The sequence below is a fragment of the Empidonax traillii genome, unplaced genomic scaffold (genome assembly GCF_003031625.1).
Source record: "Empidonax traillii isolate 1590-97213 ecotype Southwest subspecies unplaced genomic scaffold, ASM303162v1 scaffold56:size2478089, whole genome shotgun sequence".
NCBI lineage: Eukaryota > Metazoa > Chordata > Aves > Passeriformes > Tyrannidae > Empidonax > Empidonax traillii.
This window is the reverse complement of record NW_020955249.1, coordinates 1,907,399-1,926,071: the sequence shown is the minus strand read 5'-3', so window position 1 is coordinate 1,926,071 and position 18,673 is coordinate 1,907,399. Positions and strand designations below refer to the sequence as shown.

Here is an 18,673-nt window from a genome sequence, read left to right as displayed (position 1 = left end):
GTGCCACCTTGTGCCAGCAACATTTAAAAATGCAATTTAATCTCCTACACCTTAGATTTTGAAATCATGGTGCTCTCACTCTGACTTTTCTCTAACGAGGCCAACCGGGGCACTGCATCTCCTCTTTGGCATGGCCCTTTACTTCCTCCAGGCAAAGAGGGTCTGACGGCGCGCCCTCACCCCTTGGCCTGCAGGCTCTGTGCTGCAAATCACTTAGTCCAGCTCTGATTTCCTCTCTGCCTGTTGTAAATCAGACAGTCCCACTGACTCCAGCTGATGTTGGTGTAAATGAGACACATATGATACAGCAAACTGGCTTTGTAGTCCTAATATTAATGACATTTTACAACTGAACCACCTTCAAGTGGCCACTTGAGGCCATTTGGATTTTTTTCAAATGCTTGTTTTTATTCAGCTAGATGAAATGTGACCTCCTACATGGGAAAAAGAAATGTGAAACTTCACAAAAACTAGCTCAATCCTGCCTCTGCATCCTAAAGTTTGTTGTTTAGAAATGAGAATGCAAGACTCACAGAGAGCAGACGGCTGAGCAGAAAATTCAGTGTGATGCTCCAAACTGCCAAGTGCATAAGCAGGAGAGAGAAAGGCCCATGATTTTCATCCTGTACCTGCTGAGATGGAGGTGGAAGATGCACGGATGGGAAGGGGTACATGTGGAGAGGAGAACTCCAGTGTGGTTCTAGGACTGAAGACTTTGCTTACACAGATTCAAAGAGCTTAATCTCTTTAAACACCCAAGAAGAAATCTAAGTGTACTTTGAGTATAGTGAGCAGATACCTGCACAGAAGCTGTAGTGCTATATAGATCTTTCAACTGATAGAGAAAAGTAGAAAAATGACTAGTGGCTTCAAATTGAGGTCAGACAAATACCTAGAAGCCATGCTCACATCTTTACCTTGGAGGGCAACTGACTACTGGGACATACAGCAGGTTGGTCGTGCTTCTGCTCAATGGGGTTTGGACTTCGGTGAAACCTGAGGGTCCGACAGAATGAAACCTGATACCCTTCACTGCCTCCGGGCTGCAGGAGGTGGTCTGATGGCATTAAAACTGTGGGTTTACATTATTACAACAGCCAAAGATCTATGATACTGACATGCTCATGCAACCGGTGCTTATCCTGAACATCCTACAGAGCCGTGCATGGGAGCTCGGACTGGTCAGAGGGCAGTTGCTGTACTGGCAAGATAAGCTGTGCCATGCACGAGCAACTGCCAGGTGTCCCATCACCGGCAGTAGCACTTGGGAGCAGAAATAAGCCCATGGGCTCACCCATCTGACTCTCCTCTGTAACAGAAACCCAGAAGGTGGATTTGAATTCCCTTTTGAGAAGTGCCTCTGTTTAAATCTTGGCCTTCCCAGGCCACCCCAAAGCTGGTGAAGCCACTGGTAAGACTCAGGGAGAAAGAGATCAAACACGTAAGACAGGGATAAAGATACATGTAGGCAAGGCAAAACTGCAAATCTGGGGTTATTCCCACTATGATCGTGGTCTGCTGGGAGATCCTGCATCAGAGCTTCACAGTCTCTACATGACAGATTGTGATTGTCTGTGACACATTAAAGGGGTTTTCAGATGGAAGACATGAAGAACCATTTAAAAAAAAAAAAAAAGGCAAAACAAATTACCTCACACCTTCCCTCTCCTCCTACGGACTTTTCGCTGCACGTCATAGGGACTCAAGAGCACCAAGGCAATGCCACTGGAGGCAACAACAGAGGGAAGGACAGGGGGAGTACAGGAGGAGCTGAAGGGGTAGCCATGCATTACACCCTTCTCTTGTCTTTCACATTCCCCAAAGTCCTGGCAAAGGAGCAGGTGCAGGGAGAACAGCAAAGGTGCGCTCAGAACAAAAAACAGATCCAGACAAGGGAACCCAATCAAAGTAATACAGCTTCCAAGGCTCAAGCATTGCACAAAAAGAGGATCAGAAGTAAGCTGGGCTCTAAAAGGCAGAGATGACACTAAAACAGACTGAGAGCAAGAATACAGTAGGCCAGAGAGTAAAAGTCGATCCCTCTACAGGAGGAGGAGGAGAAAAGGAGGAAGGGTAAGGAGGAGAAATAAGGTTATATTTTCTGGATTTGGGGTTTGGATACTTGATTCTGATTTTTTTCTTTTTTCATTTTTTTCAAAAAGGATCTCACACCTGATATTCCTCGTTCCATCCATTGCGGTTCACCAAGGGCAATGAAGAAATTCTCCTGCCTTTCGTATTCCTCCTCATCTACTATCTTAACCCTTATGGTCTTCCTGTAGGGACAACAAGAGAGACAACCGTGTACAGCAGGTTGGCTGGCTGGAGGCAAGGCAGCAGCAGCAGCAGCAGCAGAGGCGGCGTGGGCTCCTGGCACACGGCCCCTTCCCCGCTGGGGCAGTGTGCATGTCGGACACGGGGCATCCATCGCAGCTGCTCCTTGGGGAGCGGGTGTTAGGGTTAGAGAGGGCTGGCAAAGGAGTGAGGACAGAGGGAGGGAAAAGGGGAGAAGGACCTTGCTGATGGTTAGTGGAAGGCAACTTCTGTAGCGCATTTTTTTTCAGTGTCAGATGGTAATGGAAAGGGTATCAGCTGCCTGAAAATCACCAGGGACCACCACCCTGAGGTACCCACTGTGTTTAAGCTGGAAGGTCAATGGTTTCTCACAATTAATAATAAATACAATAATAATACCCTCACAATTAATAATAAATCTGCAAGGACTCTGGGCTGGAAGCTTGAGGAGAAGAGAGAAAGACACATTCCTCAGTGGGGTGAGGTAGGTCTCTGCTGGTAGGCTACAGCTCTGTCACCTGCAAAGGAGGCTGATAGTTCTATCTCCCATTTTTAAAATGACACATTGCTTTCTCTCCTTCATAGTGTCTACCTCTTCTTCCTAGCCTGTCCCCCAAATGAGGACACAGCTTTCCCAGGGAGTGAACAGCTTTGCTGGGACCTCACAGGGGACTCAATGGGACTAAAATGCCTCCAAGGCTCTAAAGGAAATGACTAGAGCGGGGCTGGTCTCTTCCTCCTCATGCTAGCTCAGCTGGCTCCTTCCAATATTCCTGCAACGCACACAGCTGCTGTGAGCCCCTAGGTGTACCAAAGTGGGGCATCAACTCCTTCTTGCCCTCAGCTCCTGCTCCCAGAGTTGCACTGCAGCAACCAGACCAGGGGTTGCACAGCCTTTGGCCTGTTCAGAAGTTATAAAGCTGCTTCTCTGCCAGACCTCAATTCCTGTCATTTTCTAACACAGATCTGACCAGAACAATCCATAGGAAGAGGGCTGGGTGATGATTTCCTGAGATGCTGGATATGTTTCTAGCCAGCATCTTCCCACTGATGCAACAAAATTTGCTTAGGCTGTTCAGTGGGGATGACAGAAAGTCCCTCTCATGTCACCGCAGCAATGGACAAGCATGACTTCTCTCCATCTTTCTCTCAGCTCTCTCTGAGCTCTCCTCACCACTTTGCCTCTCCCTCACCCCAGCATCACTCCTCATGCCACCCCACGGGTACCATATGACACGGTGTGCGCGCACAGCAGTGTTTAGGGCAGAGCAATTGGAGACAGAGAGACATCAGAGGAAGAGGAGGACAAGAGGAGGAAGGAGATGGAAGAGAGGAGGAAAGAAGAATGTTAATGTTAGTCTGCAGGGCCAGTACTACACCTTTCTGTAAACTCATATCCACCATGCGGGGGCTCATCAGCTCAATGAAGAAATTCTTGGTTTTTTCATACTCCTCATCATCAATTACCTTGATGTGAACTGTTTTGCTGTGGATGGAAAAATAATAAGGGTCATAAAGGGGAGAGGGGAACAGAGAAGCAAAAGTGGAGGAAGGAAGGAGTTAAATGGGTACATTAGAGAGTCAAAGTTTTCTCACCCACAGAACAAGTTCAACTAGGTCCTTAAGAAAGGCTAAACCCACACTCCTGCCAGTAACACTGGCCAATTTTCTGTTTAACCCAAAGGCAGGATGGCAAGCCACACTGTGCAGAGTGAAGTTAGACAAAACCAGCTCTGATCCCCCAGCAAACCGGCTCAGGGTTCAGCTTGTGGGCAGTAGGTCTGATGGCCAGCAGAGAAGCAGGCTTCCCTCACCCTGCTACTCCCCCATCCTCCCCACACACACACACATGGGCAACAGCAGCCACACAAGCTCATACACCCCACAGGCACCACACTGCTGCCTCCCTGCCAGCAACACCCCCTGGCCTGACGGATGCCTGCTGGCCCCACAGGTCATGGGGAACCCTGCAACCTGCTGCTCTGATGTAATTAATGTCACTGGGAGCTCTAGGTGATGCAAGTTCCTCAGCTGCTGAAGGGACAGCTTCATGGGCCTGCTCTCAGAGGTGCTGGCTGCTGGAGCAGCTGAGCAGGACATCCTATGTCTCTCCTTTGGCAAATTTCTTACAAGTTCTCAAAGCATTTTGTAGGAAAAGAAGAGCTCACTGTGCCATGGTTTCCTCCACAACAAATACAGGCCTTATGCAGAGGTTACTGTCCCGCAGCTTTCAGACCCAAAGAGAACAAGGAAAGTGACTCAAAGGTTCCCTGCCTCCTTACAGTCAGGACTGTTGCAGCCTCAAAGTGACCTCTGTGCTCCCCTCACTTTTCCAGTGGCTGCAAGGCTTCATTCAGTTCCATCCCACACTCGTGACTGAAGAGACTGGTACTTTGATTCCGAGCTCATCTCACATCCTCTTAAATACAACATTGTCTGCGCATGCTCTGAATGGGCACATACTTGTCATCTTGAGGCTCCCGAACTTGCGGTTGGCCCCAGCCCCAAGCTGGAACTGCATTCATTAAACCAAAAGTCAGTTCCACATAAAAAGCATTGTCCTTACCCCAAAACAACTGCCTCAAGAGCCACCAGGCCAGTTGCCCTTCCTACAAGTGAATGACCACCTGCTTCCTACGCATGTATCCACATATAGCCCTGTGGCTATACCCTCCCCTTCCTTCCTGTTCATTCTCAACAATCAGATCAGCCCCAAGTCATACTGTGCACAATCAGTCTTGACTGGAGGAGAAAAGCAGGACTTACAATCATAGACTCTGGAAAAATAGCCCCAAGCTTCAAATCTCTATATGCCTCAGCCTGTAGCCCTTGGCATTAAATATACCCAGCATCTTTGATTCCACAGCACTTCAGAGAATCCCTGCATCCTGGAGATGCTGCCACTGCCAGCAGCCTCCTGAAAAATCACCATTTCACAACAGAGAATAGGAGAACTGATCACATGTCATCCCTGCAGCTTGCATTCCTATTGATGATCACAAAATTAACTGGTCATCCTACAATTTGACCCTCAAGTTAGAACTGCTCCTGCACTCTGACTGTGGAAATCTTGTTCCCTGTGCTGACTCTTGGTCCCAAACCTTGTCTTTCAAATGATGGCATACAACCTCTGCAACATCCATCAGTGCAGGAATATGCAGGACAAATCATCTCTAATTCTTCTAAGTTAAATCATCCTTATTTTTGCCAATGCTTGCTCTACCCATACCCTGCACCAATGCCAGCAAGCCCACTTTCCCTTCTCTAGACCCTTTCAGTCTCTGCTAATCCAGCCCTGAAGGATGTAGGATTTGAAATGGTACATCTCCATCTCTGGTATAAATGTTGCCACTTTGCTAAGACTTCACCATGATGATTTTGTTGCAATTTTGTTGGAGAGGTTGAATTTCCCTTTTGAACCAGATGTTTTCAGGGCCCCTGATACTTTGCACAGCTTGTTCAATTTGCTGATTTATAGCTTGATTTATAGCTCTGATCTTTTCCTTGCTCATTACTACAAAATAGAAGGTGGGATTTTCAAAAGCAGCTAGTGCTTCCTGAACGTGGGCTGCTTTTAAAAATCCTATTCATAAGTACTATTGCTTATGGTTTTTCCATTCTAGGAGTTTCAAAATACTCAGTATTGCTTGTCTACAAAAATTCGGAAAAAAATCCCACAGACCATGTTTCCTGTGAGCCACCTTAGGTATCATGACAAAGCTATTCTAAGGCTTTATGCAATCAATGTTATACAATTAATGTATACCATTTGAGTTTGTTTTCATACGACAACCTTCCTTCTTTGCTTCCTCTTCTTCCTTCCTTCTGTCCAAACTGTGGACTGACAAAATAATGATTCACTACGTGTACATTTTGTTAAGTACAATATGCTCTATATGGCCTACTAAATGGTTCCACAGTGGTGAAACTTCCTTAGAGTAGTCTTTTTAATGTAAAAATAATAAAAAATAAAAAACAGTCAAGAAGGAGAAAGAAAAAATGCTGGGTTAAGGATAACATAGTAAAATGCTGGATTTGCAAAAGCAGGTCCGCTAAGGTCAGGAAAACAAGAACAAAAACCTTCTGGGCTCCTAGACCAGGTCAGCTCTGCTGCAGTCTGGACCATTACCACACGCTCAAGCCTCAGGTGACTTTTCCAAAAAGAGAGTCTGAATTTGGTAACCAATCCAGTAAATTTCTGGTTTCCTCTTTTGCTACAAGCTATGAAGGAGAAAAGGACCTTCTACCCGGCTCTGAAACAACCGGGGAGGGACAGACCAAAGTGACAGACCAAAGCCCAGGTGCCCTGCATGGACACAGGCACCCCTTCACCCCATCTGACTGCACCCCAAAAGAGGTGGTGCCCAACCCCTCCAGCTTTGTTCAGAAATGGTGAGTGCTCAGCAGGTACTCCACAGTGTTAAAGCTTTCACGACCCAGAGCAGGAGTCCTGAGGTGTGGGCCATGTGCCTTGGGGACCCAGGTGGTGTGGGATGGGGATGATAGGAGCCAAACTGCCCACTCTTGCTCTAGAGCCAGCATGTTGCCAGACCTTCCTGTGTAAGGAGGAAAGAAGCAGGGAAGAAGTTGGCAAAGACTGTGCAGTGCCAGGGAAAGGTGGATGAGGGCTCACAGACGCAGTACCACATAATGGAGAGTGGTTAACCTTTCACTGGGATTTTGTGGCAGAGGGAAGAGCAGCATTCCTGCTCTCGGGCCACTCTGCAGCCTGCACAGATGGGGGCACGGGGCTGGGCTTGCTCCCTTGAGGGGAAGTACCCTTCTCTCAGCTGGCTGGCTGCTCCATGACTGTCACCACAGAAAGGTCAGTGCTGACGGAGGGGGGTTATGGAGCCCATCAGGCCACCCCTCGCAGCCCTATGTGGCTAGTGAGGGCTGCCCTTTCCCAGGCTCTGTAGCTTTCCTACCCACTGCGAGCATCTTGTTCCTCTCCAGGGCTATTAAAGCAACTGTAACTACAGCTGCGTCCTGAGCTGTCATAAACTGTCTGGAGGCCAAAACACAGATTGCTCCCGCACAATCTCATCTCTTACCTGCAGCAACACTGAGCTGCCTCCTCGGAAGGCATGAAGAGTGGAGGAAAGAGATGGAGAGAAGGGCTGGAGTGTTACACTGCCCTGGGAAGACATCACGTTAATGTGAGAGATGTGACAGAAGGACACCGAGAGGCAGAGAATGTGCGGGAGCAGGAGGCTTAGGAATATTTTGCTGGGAGAACATCATGACAGCTTTTTGAAATTAATGGAGGCAGAGGCGGGCACGAGAGGGGCTGACAGTGCAGTAGCCCTGATGGGCATGCTCACCACAATGGGAAGCAAGGAGACTGAAGCCTACCTTGCTCAGCTGAGCAGCTTTCATTCCCAGCCTTTGGCTGTTTTACATGAGGAAAGGAGGACACTTTCCAGCCTTCCCCTCTCTCCCTGGCAGCTTGATTGTGGCCAAGACATGCCTCAGAGAGCTCAAAAGCAGAGAACAACAGAGACCATCCAAAAGTCTTTCCTGGCAGTAAGGAGCCATTCTGTAAACACAAAGCCCCACCACCAGCACCAAGCCACAGCACAGTCCAATCTCAACCCCTGCATGATGAAGAGCTCTTTAATTCAGGCCTTGGTGGCGTTTTCAGCAGACTGAACAATGCTTTCAATTTGGGCTGTGACTCAGGCAGACAAGTCAAAAGCCAGCATTCCTGGGGAAAACCTGGCCATACAGAGGTCAGGATAGCTACTTGCTTCCTTCTTTTTCTCTGAGGTCATTGCAAGCTGCCACCAAGAGCCCTCAGATGATGGCAGTCCAGGCTCTCCTTTCAATGTGCACTTAGAAACAACCACTGGTTTTAAAAGTTAGCGATGGAAAAGCTCCTCTGGGGAGCAACATTAAGAATAAGATTTTCCTGAGTAAGCAACAGAAGATGAAATGAATAGACATCGATCTTCTCCTAAAGGACTCTGTGCACAAGATGTTGCTAAATTCCCCATCTGGGATGTACAGAGGATAATATATAAAATCATTTTATTTGACAACATGTCCACTTCCAACACACAAGGCAACAACTGGATGGTTATTTGATTAATGTGCTAGAAAATATTGAGTATTTCTCTGTGTGGACACTCTCATTTGCAGGAATTATTGCTGAGGAGGTTAAGAGGATATGTCTGTGTGTGTCCGTGTGACTTTGGAATGTGAAATAAAGCTCAGTTCTAAAAACAGTGCAAGTCAGGAGACGTCACATAGTGTATACCACAGAAACAGGCAGGGCTGTGCATGTGCAGAATTTACAGTCCCTGGTGGGATGCTGTTAGCCAGAATGAAAAGCAGCCAGGGCAGCAAGGTAAACATCCCTGGGGCAGTGAGATGTACCAGGAGATCTTCAGTGACTCATTAATGTGAATCATTAGTGATACACCTTGAGTCAAGCCACTGTGTTGTTGACACATCTTGATATACTCACATCCTCATCTGATTTGCTGTGGATTCATGTCCCTGCAGCATGAAGTTCAAACTAGTCTGACTCTTCCCCAGAGCTCTGCACTAGGTTGGGGTTTCAGTGCAAAGCTACAGATAGGACCTATTCACTCTGGTAGAAGACCTCATAGAGAAGTCACAGAATCACAGAATATGCTGACTTGGAAGGGATCCACAGGATCATCAAGTCTAACTCCTGGCCCTGCACAGGACACCCCAAGAATCATACCATGTGCCTGACAGCATTGCCCAAATCCTTTTTGAACTCAGACAGGCTTGCTGCTGTGACCACTCCCCTAGGGAGCCTGTTCCAGTGCCCAACCCCCCTCTGAGTGAAAAACTTTTTCCCGATATCCAACCTAAACCTCCCCCAGCTCAGTTTCATGCTGTTTCCTCAAGTCCTGTCACTGGATATGATAGTGAAGAGATACTTGAAGAGGTACTTGTCCCTCTGCCTCCCTTCACAAGGAAGTTGTAGACTGCAGTGAAGTCCTCCCTCAGTCTCCTCTTCTTGAGGCCGAACAGAACAAGTGACCTCAGCCGCTCCCCATACAGCTTCTCCTCCAGGCCCTTCACCATCCTCGTGGCCTTCCTTTGTATGGTCTCTAATAGCCTAATGTCTTTTTTGCATTGTGATGCCTGAGCTGCAGACTATTCAAGGTGAGGCTGCACTAGTGCAGAGTAAAGTGGGACAATCATCTCCCTTGACCGGCTGGCGATGCTATGCATTTGAGGCAAACCAGAGGGAATTAACTGTCTTTGCCCAGTTCACTGAGAGGTGGATATTTAACAGAGCAAAGTGACAGTGCTCACAGGAAAGGTGAAGAAGCCAGCAAGAGAAGCCCTGATTTGATGCACACTGTCACATGGAGCTGCGCATCAAGTAACCCAGAGTAACAACCTGAGCTATTCTGAAGCAAAGAATTATGCTGTAGCACAGCACAGACAAAGATAGGAGGTGCTGAGTCATCTTAATTTCAACAGGAAATCATGATAATTCAGGAACCTACCCAGACTATGACCACGACAGGTAGGTTGCAGGTTGGGCTCAAGCTCATGTTCATGAAAGATTTTTTTGGCTCCCATGGGGATTATGGAAGGGGGAACAGGTTTTCAAGCATCCAGCTGCAGCCACTGGCAATGGTCCCAGTTTGTTCTAGTGGAAAGGTCAGAATTGAAGGTGTCTTTTAAGGTCATATTAGATGCTGGTACCAATTAACTAAGCAGATGTCAACAGGATAGATGAACTGTCAGAAAACAGTTTTGAGCAGATCATTGATGCGCAAGCTGCTGATGTTTGAGTTACAGAAGAAATGGTGCTAGTACAGAAGCTGGAGACAAGCCATTGTGGGCCAGTTTCCAGGAACTGGCTGTGTCGCTCATGAGGACCTTGGAAGAGCAGCTGTGCAAGAGTTATCCCACTTTCTATAGCAAGAACCTGGGGGACAGCCCAACAGTCTCACTACCAGGCCAGTCAGCTATAAAGTAGAACAGACAGAAGCCATCCTCAGAAACTTAGGTTTTTTTCTCTTTTGTCTTCAAGTTAGCTCATGGGATAACCAGTTGGTAACTAGTTATCTTATAATTAAAATCAACTGATAACTTATCATCAGATAACTATCATCTAATCATTAAAATAAGGTTCTTTGCAGTGCCAATCACCATATGACCTATGTATTTCTCCTGACACCCTGAAAACATACAAACAAGTCAGTTGATACTTCCAAATCAGTGGATACTTCCGTATCCATGCAGTGCCTGTGATCCATATTTCTCACAGGGACTTGATAGGGAACAGTCCCTACCTCCTTTGAACTCCTCATGTGGAAGATGCTACAGTGATGCAGCCAGAAAGGTGAGGGAAGAGAGCAAAGAGAGATTGAAGAGGTGCTGGAAGCATCACTTATTCATATGACTATCAACTTGCTTTGCTTCATCTGATGTGGTTCCCATTTAAACGGAGCTGTGCACTTCTGTAGGGCATCTCCTCTCCCTTGCTAAAGTTCCATTATGTCATTAGGGAACCTCAGAAAATAGACTGGCAAGCAACTCCTATCACCCTGGGCAGAGCCATTCCCACCAAGGCGTTCCTGACAGGTAGGTGTTTGCCCAACTACTTTCTGAAAGCTACATGGGAAAGATGGTTTTCTGGACAATCTTTCCCCGTATTTCAACTCCTTAACCCTAGAAAGTCCACCCAGACTGATGAGGTGGGAGCAGGAAGAATTTTGCACTACCCCCTGGAGTGGCTCCCTGTGCCACTGCTGTCCCTGACACAAAGGCAGGGTCTGGGACTGGCCCAGGTGGCCTAGAGTCAAGGTGACCTTCTGCAAGCCCCTATCCCAGCCACACATGGAGCACACGAGGGACCTCTGCTCCATTCCTGAGAGGGCCAGGGACAGACACATCCAGCTCTGCTACAGAAGGTCACAGGGAGGAGGGAAAAGGTCCACTGAAGTGTCTGTACAGACACAAGAAGTGTCTGTACTCCAAAGTGTAGACAACGACCCCAATGCAAAATCCTGTGTACCCCGTCATGCCCATTTCCCCAGGACTGTGGGACTCTGTGCAGGACCACCAGGAGCTCAAGGGCTCTGCCCGGCTGGCTGTTAGCAGTGTACTTTGTTCCCATCACTCCAGATCCCCGTAAGGGATAAAGGAGGAAATATTGACTCAGGTAGACATCTTCTTTTTGTGTATTCTTTGTGTATTATTGGCTAATTAGTAAACTGGCTCATGTTTCCATAAGAACTATTAAAAATGCTTCAGTAGCTGACACATGATAATTAAAGGGACATAGTCAGGACCAAAATCCCTAGTTTTTTTTTAAGTCTCTATTTGTATTAGAAAAAGTGTTACCAGTAAAAGATTTATAGTGAAAGCTGGTAAAAAGATAAATCCAAAAAAAAAAAAAAAAAAATAAAATGCCTAACTGTTACGGTTCCTCCATCCCGGATAACAACACTAAAGGGGTCACTTTGTGTTTCTGGTCGTCTTCATTTTTCAGTTGTGCCTGTCTCCTGCACAGCAGCCCAGCCCTCACTTCCCACTGCCACCCAACACTGCAAAGAGATACGAAATGCTGCCAACTTCACATGACAGTGTTTCGCACCTACTTTGTACCAGTGCAAATAACTGCACCAGCAATGAGAAATCAGAGCTGCTAAGTTGCAAGTGAGCCCATTAAGCATTTTCATGCCTTGCAAAAAAATCCTTAAGTATCTGATATGTTATTCAGAGCAACTCAAGACATGTGGTATATCTATGCATCAGGCATGGCAATCAGCACCAAAGCTAGGGAATGGTAAATGTCTCACACTCAAGCTGGAAGCCCTGAAGAGCTGGAAAAAGCATGGTAGGGAAGCACCAAAAAATGCTTCAGGAGGTTCCATAATGCAGTTAGCCCTGTAAGACGAGATTTCCAAAGCACTCTACATTTCACATTGTTCAAACATGATAAAATGCTCTAGTATACAGGGTTCTTCATGGAAAGATGTCACAATTTGTTAAGAATTTCTGCAAAAAGGGCAAACCCCACCGTTTGTTAAACCCCCCTTCTCTCATCTGAGTCCATATTGCTGATCCATGAGCTATTTAAGTTGGGTTGTACAAGCATAATAGCCCTGCTCCACAGGTCTTTTTTTTCTTTATTCAGCTTAATAAAGCTATTTCTTTCTCTATTGAACATAGAATCATGGAATCAGATGGGTTGGAAAGGACCTCTGAGATCATCAAGTTCAACCCTTGATCCACTGCCACCACAGTTACTAGATTATGGCACAAACTGCCACATACAGTGTCTTCTTAAATACCTCCAGAGACGGAGAATCCACCACCTCCCTGGGCAGCCCATTCCAATGCCTGATTACCCTCTCTGTAAAGAATTTCTTCCTAACATCTAACCTAAATCTCCCCTGGTAGAGCTTGAGACCATGCCCTCTTGTCTTACTGATAGCTCTCTGGGAAAAGCGACCAACCCCCAGGTTCAGCTATAATCTTTGTTTAAATTCTTCTCATGGGGGGGGAACAAAAAAAAAAAAAAAAAAAGAAATCTATGCTGATCTGTGAATCACCTTTCAGACTATTGGGTCCAAATACTGAAGCTGTGTGTACAGACACACAGGGGCCCTTGCCTGGCCTGCTGCAAGTCAGCTTTTTCTTGCTGAACCTATGAGACTTGATGCTTCAGGGCCAGGGGAGAACAGACAAAATTTAAACAGCCTGTGGAGCTATTTGTTGAGGTCTGTACAGTAAGTACATGTCTTGTACAAGCAATAATTCAACTTGGCAGCCCATGAAACCAGACAGTTCAGGTGGGTATCAGCCTGGTGTAGGTGCAAAGCATTGCCAGAGCCCTGGGCGTAGACATTTCTCTCCTCCCTACCTTGGGCAGGTTCCCAGGAGAACAACTTCACTGAGAAGATTCTACTCTTTTTCTCTCAGAAAGGAATTTTAAAAGGAGGAAAACTTCAGCCACAACAAGGAAGGGAAGGAAGGGGAGGGAAAGGGAGAAGAGGGGAGGGGAGGGTCGTGGAAGAAAGGAAGGAAGGAAGCCTTTTGAGATATCCTGAGCAAATATGAAACTGGCATTCCGCTGGAAGTGATCCCTTGTCCCACCACCTTGCTCCTGAATCCCACCTGCAAGACACTCATCACTGGCTGATATTGGCAAACCAGTGCTTCAAGTTGTCGCCCCTGTTTTTAGACTTTTTGCTGAAGGCATGTAGATTTGGAAGCTATATTTAGATGTCTTCTCTATTCTTCAGCAACAGGGTTGCCATGGAGATGCTGGCGAGGACAAGAAGGTGGGGACAGAGGGGGAGAGGAAGTTGAGGAATGAGAAATGCCAGATTCAAAACAACCCTCACCAGCCTGAAAAGGCTTTAAATTCCTCCCAGGGCAAAAACTGCTGGAGCTTGTTAGCCGAAATGAGCCTCTGGCACTGCCTGATGGCATGGCCCTGCCACGCATCACTCAGTCTTTGTCACGGCAGGTTTGAAGAGACACAAGTGGCTGGCCTTCAAGCACTGCTCCTTTGGGAGAGCGTGGCCCCACTGACCTGAGCTTGCTGCACCGGAGTGTGTGCTGAGCACCAATCCCTGCTCAGCTCATCACTCCTGTGAGTGCTGATAGTCACCTGCAACATCAGTTAATCCACCCTACGACATCCAGAGGACTACCACCCATGTTCTCCTCTCTGGGCACAGGTCTGGAGGGCCAAGTGTCACTCACTAGCTCAGCTGAACTCTACATAGCTTCAAAATTCAGTTCTCTGGACTCTCAATGAATTTGCAAAAGCCTTCTGACATGGGGTGCCGAAAACCAAACCACTGTTGTAGTTGTACGGCTTCCCAGCAGAGACATGCCAGCCACTGCTGCCTGGGTGCCAAAAGCAGCCCTGTGGGAGCTCCCTGCATGTTCTGCTGCTGCCATGCTGCTTCACAAGTTCATGCTGACTCTGTAATCAGCCAGCTCCTGCCATCTGGGGTGGCTTTCTCTCTGCTGCTGACAGTGAAGGCAGACAGGGAGCTGAGGCTGGTTCCCCAGCAGCATGGGCAGGGGCATGCCGGCTCACTGGGGACAAGCAACACAGCAGAGGAGGGAATGCTGATGGCCATGGAGATATCAGCTTGCTGATCTTAGTGCCATAGGAGCCAGGCTGTGGTGGAAGTGAAGGTGGATTACAGACAGGGATTACAGGAGGTTCTTAATCACCCCCATGCCAGCCACATCCACATCCACATCGCCTGGACTGCCATCAGCTGCAGGTACTGACAGATACACAGATTCACACTTACTGCCCACAACATTGCTCTTACCAGCAGAGACAACATAGGTGGAGACCAAGGGCTCCTCCTAACATGGCTGCTCAGGACTCAGGACTTAACTGCACTGTGATGTCCAGCCGCTAGATATAATACTTGTCAATAGAATTGTCCTGTTAAAGTTTAGGACTTGACATGCTTCAGTGACCTCAGACCTAGGGGGAGGTTAACAAAGCTTGGGGAGAAGGATGCACCACTGATAGTGAACACAAAGAATGCAGAATTTACAGGCCACAAGGACATTTGGCAGAAATCCCAAGATAAGGAAGAAACTAATTAAGCCAACTCAGCAGCTGTGCAGAAATCGGCTCTGACTGGGTAAAAGGTAATTCCAGCAGGGGGAGATGGCAACCACCAACTCACAGACCACTGACCCAAGAAACTCACCAAACCAAATGAGGAGCAAGACTGAGCATACAGACTAACTAGCATAAGAAGCAATGGAATCATGTAACCAACAGAATAGTAATTAATAAGAGAACTATGCAACTTGTAACCAATGAATATTAATGCATTTGTTTGCTAAAATGTATAAATAGTGAAATGTTTTGACAGTCCTTGTGCTGGCTTTGTGGATTTGCCACCCACCACCCCTTTCTGTGCAGAACCGTAAATTAATCAAATACCTCGACTCTTGCACATGAGTGAAAGAACCTGTATTGGGACAACACTGGCAATGTAATTTGGCTTTTCAAGAAGGGTCAGGACAGTCCCCCCAGTTCCCAGCATGGGAACACCCCACTCCTTTCTGGCTCCTGCACATGACTGAAATGACAGATTTCAGTGCTCAAAGCACATAAAAAAGGTTGGGGAGTGAAACCAATTTTCTCATCACAAATGTCTCTGGATACCCGCCTCATAAGTCCCTCTGCCCCCTACCTCGCTCTGCTCTTCCCACAAACCCAAGCAGACAGTGCTTTTAGCTCTGCAGGACAGCACTCAGCCCAGCCACTGGAGTTGCACTACATCCAAAGCAGCAAGGCAGCAATCCGTAGGAAATTAATGAGCTGCAAACAACGCTGTGCAGCTGCCAGCCTGAAACGAGCCTGCTCTGCACACCGCAGATACAATTATTATATAGGAACAAAAGGAGCTGGAGCTGGGGTGCTTTGGCTCTGGTCATAGGCTTCTTGTGACCGAGATAAGGGACAGCACACCAAATTGCCACAGCAACATCAAAGTTGCATATCCAACCGTTTCCACAGAGCCAAGATACTGCATCATTATACAAGGTCCTGTGTATTTGATCGTACTCACACTTCTCTTCTGTAGCACTGAAAACAGGACAGAGGATACTCAGTTTACACCATTTCATTTTGCTCTTTGGGGCTGTTATATTTCTATTTCATATAGAATAAAAACACCCTGGAAAAACCAAACAGGGCCATTTTCTTAGTTTCAAGGAGCTCATGCCTTGGGAGCAGGGCAACCTTCAAGCCTTGCTTAATGACCCAGCTTTAATTCCCAAAGAGATGGGCTGCTATATGCCTCCCAAGGCCCTTTACTCATCCTAAAAGCTTGCCCTACCCTCATTCCAACATGCTCCTCAACTCTTGTTCCCCTTCTTGCTATCTAAGCCCTCCTATTACAACACCCTCAACACCTCAGAACTTAATGAATTATGGCCTGTCTTCTCCCTTCCAAGTTTTGATTGCACCACTGAAAACTGTATGACTTGACCTGTCCTGGCAAAGCACAAGCCACAGTCCAGATGCCCCCTGGCATGTATCAATCTCTCTTTGCAGGCTGGTCTCACACACTTCTCTCCATCTGGTTAGAACTTCAACTGATAAGAAAAAACTATCATTCTCTGAGCCCTGGTGTGACACTCAGTTTGGTGGCAGGTGCAGCACCCTTCACCCAGCATCAATAAATGTATCTTCAGGGGTTTAGCAACATGACACATCTGCTCTGAAGGCTAAAACCTCAATCCCTTGGGGTGCTGTTTAATGGCCTCCCTCTTTGCCCTCCTAGACCTCTCACCTTAAAAATGTAACTCCCTGAATCCATCAAGAGTTATGCCCACTATGGGACTTGGAAAACTTTTCAGGACTTGAAGTCCCAAGATAAAGAGCTTCTGAAAAGAAAAAAGAAAAATATGTGCTTGAGTTCTTTTGAGCTGATTTTGATCTTTTTCTGAAGGAAGGTCCCATCCCAGCTCTCTGGCCAGCCAGAACATAATTCAGTTGCAATGCCATTGGTGCCTGAGCATTGCTTCCTCTCTCCTCCAGAGCCTGCCTTCTTCCAGCTCGCTGCACATGTGCCCTGCAGTGAGTGTCAGTGCTCTTACAAGGAAACTGCTATACGCCAGGGAGACTGTCAGGAGCGGGAGCCTTCTGCTCTGTCTGTCTGTTTACCAGGGTGTCTGTCTATGTTTATCAGTGGCTTATCCTAGTTTTCAAACGTTGTCCCTTGCTCCATGCCATCACATTGCCCCATGCTTCCTTTGCCACCTTAGAAAGGCGGTGGAGTAAATTGCATATTGAGAAATAAACTCTATATGTTAAGAGCCCTGCAAACTGATGCTGATCACTCACAGATTGGATCTGAACATGCACCTCATTGATCTGAAGCTCTTCCCTGGCCTCTCACCTGTGGGTAGACTGCATTTGTCTTTGCTCCCCAGAGGCAGAGCTGAAGCACAGAGGATATCAAAGCCTTGCTTGGTTTCATTGGCAGCAATCAGCTGGAGCAGACAGGAATGAAATACTCAAGACAGAGCCCCCACTGCCCGGCTGCTCCCTGGGCATGCACCCGGCCTCCCTGCTTCCAGGGCACACTCCTCACACCCGGGGCTGCTGCCAAAGTGGCGCAGCATTGGCTCTGAGCTGCAGCACAGCAGCCTATTTCTGTCCGGTGACCCATCTGCAGCAGCATCGCTGGCGCACAGAGGCTGCAAGTGCCCAAAGAGGAGTGCCCTGGGCCCTCCAGGTACCTATGTGTGCCCTCCTGGATCGGTGGGCGCTGCCAAGCAGGAGCTCACAGCTTGGGTTTTTGAACCCACAGCCAGGCCCTGAGCATGAGTTAGAGGAAGTCATGTAGGGCTTTCTGAAGTAGTCTGAAAAGCCTACTTTCCTTTCATTTGACCTGTGCAAGACTCATGATCATGACACTGAACCAGGAGAAATAAGGCTGCCTGGGCAAAACATCACTTGCCCTAATCTCATAGCAAAACTGAAGGTGAATTGCATTTCCTACAACTGTAGGGGAGAGTCTGTGAACCCCTGCAAACCATAGGCACTGATTTTTTCATTATTCTAGTGTTGAGAAAGGTCTGTGGAGCCAGCCTTGAAGCTGGAAATAACTCCCCATGAAGGACTTAGAGATGGTCTACAGCAGAGACAGCCTGCAGCTGCAAAAGCTGGCTCTGTCAGGCATACTTGCCTACAGAGAATCAGGTCACATCCCATTTCCAGCAAATTAGAAATAATCCTGTGTTTGGTGGTTTGGCTTTTGGGGGGTGTTGGTGTTTTTTTTTTTGGTTTGGGTTTGGTTTTTGGTTTGGGTTTTTTTTGTTTTTCACCCTTGTTTTTGTTTTCTTTCTTGTTTGTTCATTTAAAATGTTTATTTACCGGTTGGTGCCTCCTGCAGAAGCAGGCATTTGGAGAGCTGTGACTGGAAAAAGGACAAAACCAGCTTCTAATGATATTACCATCTCTTTAAAAAGCAATGATAGTAACAGTCCCTACTAGCCCTTGGAGCTTCACATATGACTCCGCTCTGACAGAGTGTGACTGTACAGGATAGCAGCATGAGGTTCTATTTAATTTTAGCCCAACTGCTCCAGATCAAATTTTCACAGCCTCCAACAAAAGATATGACTTTTATTAGAGGCAAGAGTTATTCACTTACAGTCAAGCTGGACTCCTTCCTTCTCATGCCTCAGCACAAGTAGTAACAGTTTTGCAGGCTAAACAAGGCTCTCTTGGCCATCTGTGAGACCCACTGAAGACTGAAAGATTGCCCAGGTGTAATTCAGGATAAAAATCTGATCTTTGGAACATTTAGTACTGCTGAGATTCAGTGCTGAGAGAGAGAGAGAGAGAGCAGCCCCATGTTTTGAGCCAAGA

At 47.2% G+C, this 18,673-nt stretch overlaps 1 protein-coding gene across 9 annotated transcripts in view; it reads right to left on the bottom strand.

Annotated features, from left to right (window-relative positions):
- SLC8A3 (solute carrier family 8 member A3) overlaps window positions 1-18,673 on the bottom strand; it is a 122,621-nt gene that overhangs the window by 30,726 nt on the left and 73,222 nt on the right. For 4 of the 9 annotated variants that reach the window (XM_027879687.1, XM_027879689.1, XM_027879691.1 and 1 more), the window contains one exon: window positions 3,675-3,781. The exons of 1 other annotated variant lie outside the window; for it this stretch is intronic. In XM_027879687.1, coding sequence (XP_027735488.1) covers window positions 3,675-3,781 — 107 coding nt within the window. Of the gene's footprint in view, window positions 1-2,172; window positions 2,277-3,674; window positions 3,782-18,673 lie in introns of those variants that run through there. 4 more of the 9 variants (XM_027879690.1, XM_027879688.1, XM_027879692.1 and 1 more) reach the window with 2 other exon arrangements.